Raw genomic sequence first — 4,139 nt, forward strand, 5'->3', positions numbered from 1 at the left:
AAATTAAAAGTAAGAATTACTTATTATAAAAATTAACAAAAGAAAGCATGCTGATATTTTAAAGCTTATTTATTAATTTTTATTTAATATATATTTACAGTATTATATATATTAAATACAAGAAAGAGAGATATTAAGGAAAGGTATTATTTTAATATACTGTTTAGTGGACTTACTTTGGATCTTCATTTTCTTTTTCATTTAAGATTTTTAATATCTCCACAGCTCTTAAACTGAGTTTTGCGGTTTTTGAATCATCATCAAATTTTATGAGCATGTACTCTACCTATATAAAGATAATTATGCTATATATATAAAAAAAAATGTTTAATATAATTATTAAATATTAATGAGATTATATAAATAAAAAAAAATAATATAAAATAATCAAAAATAAATAAATTGCAAACGAAATTTTCTATTTACAACATATATTGCTCTGAAATGTTTTATATGTAGAGAATCATAAAAATATTTGAACCAAATCAATCATTTAAGGGGATCCAAAATTACCGACAAAACGCGAAAGTCGTTTCAAGTGAAAATCTTCCCTCTCTCTCTCCCCTCACCCTCTCTCTCTCCCAACCTCCCTTCCTCCCCCCTCACCCTCTCACTCACACACACACTCTCTCTCTCTCTCTTTGCTCGTTCGTTATTGTATTCTTTTATTCCCATTATTATATTCTTTTATTTGCTCAACTTTTATTCTTTCTATTCTCGTCACCCTACATAAAAATAAATAAATTTATTTATTTATTTTTATTTTATACATTTGAAAAAATAAAGTGTGTTATGTTTTTATATAAAATATTTTTACTGCAATGATAACACATAGATGTCAAGATTATATATATATATATATATTTATATACATATATACAGGGTGTTTCAGAAATAGGTGGCCAAACTTTCAAGGCATATTCACTATAAGGATGAAAAAAAAGTCATATAAATATAGGTACGGAAACGTTTCCTTTCCAAGTTATAAATATTTTTTATTTATAACAGACTTTAAGAACATTTGAAACTGTAAGAACATTTCATTAGAAATTGCTGGACATGATTTCCTTCCGCATTAATGCATGCCTCGCATTGACGTCGCATGAATTGTCGAAGACGTTCAAAAATTCCCGGAGTATTTCGTATTTTGTCACACGAAACGATAATACGGTTTCGGAGTACTTCCACAATAGCAACCGGAATATCATAAACGAGAGTCTTAAGATGACCCCATAAATAAAACTTCTTGTTTACATTTAATAAAAAGTGAATAGAAGGACAATTCATGAAACGTCGATGTGAGGCATGTTGTTCAATGTAAATAAAAAATATTTATAACTTGAAAAGGAAGCATTTTCGGACCCATGATATATGACTTTTTTTCAGCCTTATAATGAGTAGAATATGCTCTTAAAGTTTGGCCACCTATTTTTGAAACATCCTGTGTATATATATACAGGGTGTTAGAAAAGTCTGGAAACTGTCAAATATCTCGTAAATAATGCATTTTAGAAAAAAATATTTCAGACAAAAGTTGTATGGTTTCGAGGGGGACATAAGGTGGTGTCATTAATTTGACCTTGAATAGTTGCTTGAAGGTCACGTCAAGGTCACCTTCAATTTTTTAAATGGAACTGCCTACTTTTTATTACATATTCTTGTAGCTTATCTCGAGAGCTTTACAAAACACTATAATAAGTTTCTGAAAACATTAATTATATGAACATTATCAAAACAAGGTAACATTTCAAAGTATGCTGTTTGTATTCTAAAATAATGACTCTTATAATACCTCTCATCTTTTGGAAACTTACCACAAAGTTCAGATTTTAATTTAATCGAACATTTAAAAGAAAAAATTCTTGCAAAAAATAAAGAAATGAATACTGTAAAAAAGTGCTAAAAGAAAATTGATTTAAATGTGAAATAATATAGAGTATATAATTACTACTGAAATATTGGTACACAAAACATATAACAGTTTGCAGAATGTGTAGTGAGTAATAAATGTTCATAGTAAATCAATATTATATTAAAACTCGATTCTCTCTTTAACAAATATTCCTTTTTTATATTTAGTTGTGTTTGAATAGTTTTTAATAAAAATTAATAATCTGAATTTTTCCACAAATTTGTTTTTCTTTTTTTTTAAGATTTAGATGTTATATTTATATAATCTATATAAACAATAAACAAGATTTCCAATTGATGACTCCATTGATTGTCTAATATTATTTTCTTAATATTAAATATTCTATTCAAATGATCTTATGACGCATTGCTGATCTATGTAATCCACAATTATCACTGATTTTGAGCCAGAAATATTTCTGAAATTATGCATTGTTGTAAAAATATAAAATACTTTTTAATATACACAAGGAAAGAGAGCAAAATATATCGCATTCAAGTATGACCAACGAGGAATGTAAGTTTGACATGAGAGAGATAAATTGCTATCTTGATTACTTAGCTAAAAAAAGATTATGACAGTGCAACAAACGCGGGTTGTGAATCATTACCAGGTGATTATGTGGTAATGACATGTGATAATTACATGTACAATATCAGAAAATTTCTATATGCATACGATATACGATGCAATGCGAAACGAGGAATGTGGAAAATGTGGATAGACTTCGATCAATTTCTCGATGATATTGCGATAAATATTTGAACGGCTATACCTAGTTTATATTATAAAGCACGTGGTATACCATCGCGACGAATCGATGAAAAAGGATTAAGAGACAAATGAGTAGCGCATTACATAATGATGCAATTTTTCAGGGGAAATAACACTGCAAATTAAATCATTTCCTATGCAACCTGTTATAAATCAGTGAATTTTGATTCTATACCTCATCACCCCATTTAAGAATGTCTCCTTGTCTATCTCGGAGTCTCTTGTAAAGGTTAATAAATTGAATAACTCCATGTTTGCGCACATGATCGGATAATTTCTTTGTCTCTTCCCAACTTAAGGGACTTCCTTCGGAAAGTAGGCCCATCTTCAATTAATTAATCGATAAATAGTCTACGAAAATTAACGTCGAAAATAAAATCACGGAAAACCGATCCAATACCCGACTTGTGTTAACTCGTGTTCACAAACTTCTATCACAGTTCAGAGCTGCGTTCGGAAACATCATCCGCGTCTACCCGTGTACACACGAACGTCGTTCTATCTTTTAGGATGCCATTACATGAAGCGCGGAAACGCGGATTAGCGTAACGCGGAACGAGAAGGGAACCAATCGCGAGCGTAACAAAAACTGCAGAATGCTCGCGATTGGTTTCACTCTCGTTCCGCGTTATTACGCTAATCCGCGTTTCCGCGCTTCATGTAATGGCATCCTAAAAGATAGAACGACGTTCGTGTGTACACGGGTAGACGCGGATGATGTTTCCGAACGCAGCTCTGAACTGTGATAGAAGTTTGTGAACACGAGTTAACACAAGTCGGGTATTGGATCGGTTTTCCGTGATTTTATTTTCGACGTTAATTTTCGTAGACTATTTATCGATTAATTAATTGAAGATGGGCCTACTTTCCGAAGGAAGTCCCTTAAGTTGGGAAGAGACAAAGAAATTATCCGATCATGTGCGCAAACATGGAGTTATTCAATTTATTAACCTTTACAAGAGACTCCGAGATAGACAAGGAGACATTCTTAAATGGGGTGATGAGGTATAGAATCAAAATTCACTGATTTATAACAGGTTGCATAGGAAATGATTTAATTTGCAGTGTTATTTCCCCTGAAAAATTGCATCATTATGTAATGCGCTACTCATTTGTCTCTTAATCCTGTGGCAGTAGTAACTTTCTAGAACTGACCAGCGGTTACTTTAAGAATAGATCCGCGATTGAGCTTTAAGGGGATCCTCAAAGGTCTGTTTTACCGATAAAAACGCGATGTATGAGTTCAAGTACTAATCTTTTTATTGGCTGTACAGAATGAAAAATCCTTTTCTAGAATTAAAGTACTCATAATAACGATGTGCGGGCGCTATAAATTAATGTAAAAAAACCCAAAAAGTTAAATAATTACAGTTTTCTTATCGGCCTCTTGCATCCCTTGCCGAAAATGGTCGATTAAAACCGATTAAAACATAATCCGTTTTAATCGGTTTTA

The 4,139-nt window shown here is 31.3% G+C and overlaps 1 protein-coding gene across 2 annotated transcripts in view; it reads right to left on the reverse strand.

The window, feature by feature from the left end:
- The window catches only part of LOC115240100 (glutamate--cysteine ligase catalytic subunit), a 6,573-nt gene extending 3,425 nt beyond the window's left edge, over window positions 1-3,148 (reverse strand). The window contains exons 1-2 of one of the 2 annotated variants that reach the window (XM_029815068.1): window positions 2,862-3,148; window positions 177-286 (exon numbers count right to left, since the gene is read on the reverse strand). In XM_029815068.1, coding sequence (XP_029670928.1) covers window positions 177-286; window positions 2,862-3,011 — 260 coding nt within the window. In that variant the 5' untranslated portion in view covers window positions 3,012-3,148. The remainder of the gene's footprint in view (window positions 1-176; window positions 287-2,861) is intronic. The other variant, XM_029815069.1, reaches the window with a different exon arrangement.
- Window positions 3,149-4,139: the final 991 nt, after the last annotated feature.

Source organism: Formica exsecta, unplaced genomic scaffold (assembly GCF_003651465.1).
Source record: "Formica exsecta isolate Colony F162 unplaced genomic scaffold, ASM365146v1 scaffold408, whole genome shotgun sequence".
NCBI classification, from domain to species: Eukaryota; Metazoa; Arthropoda; class Insecta; order Hymenoptera; family Formicidae; genus Formica; species Formica exsecta.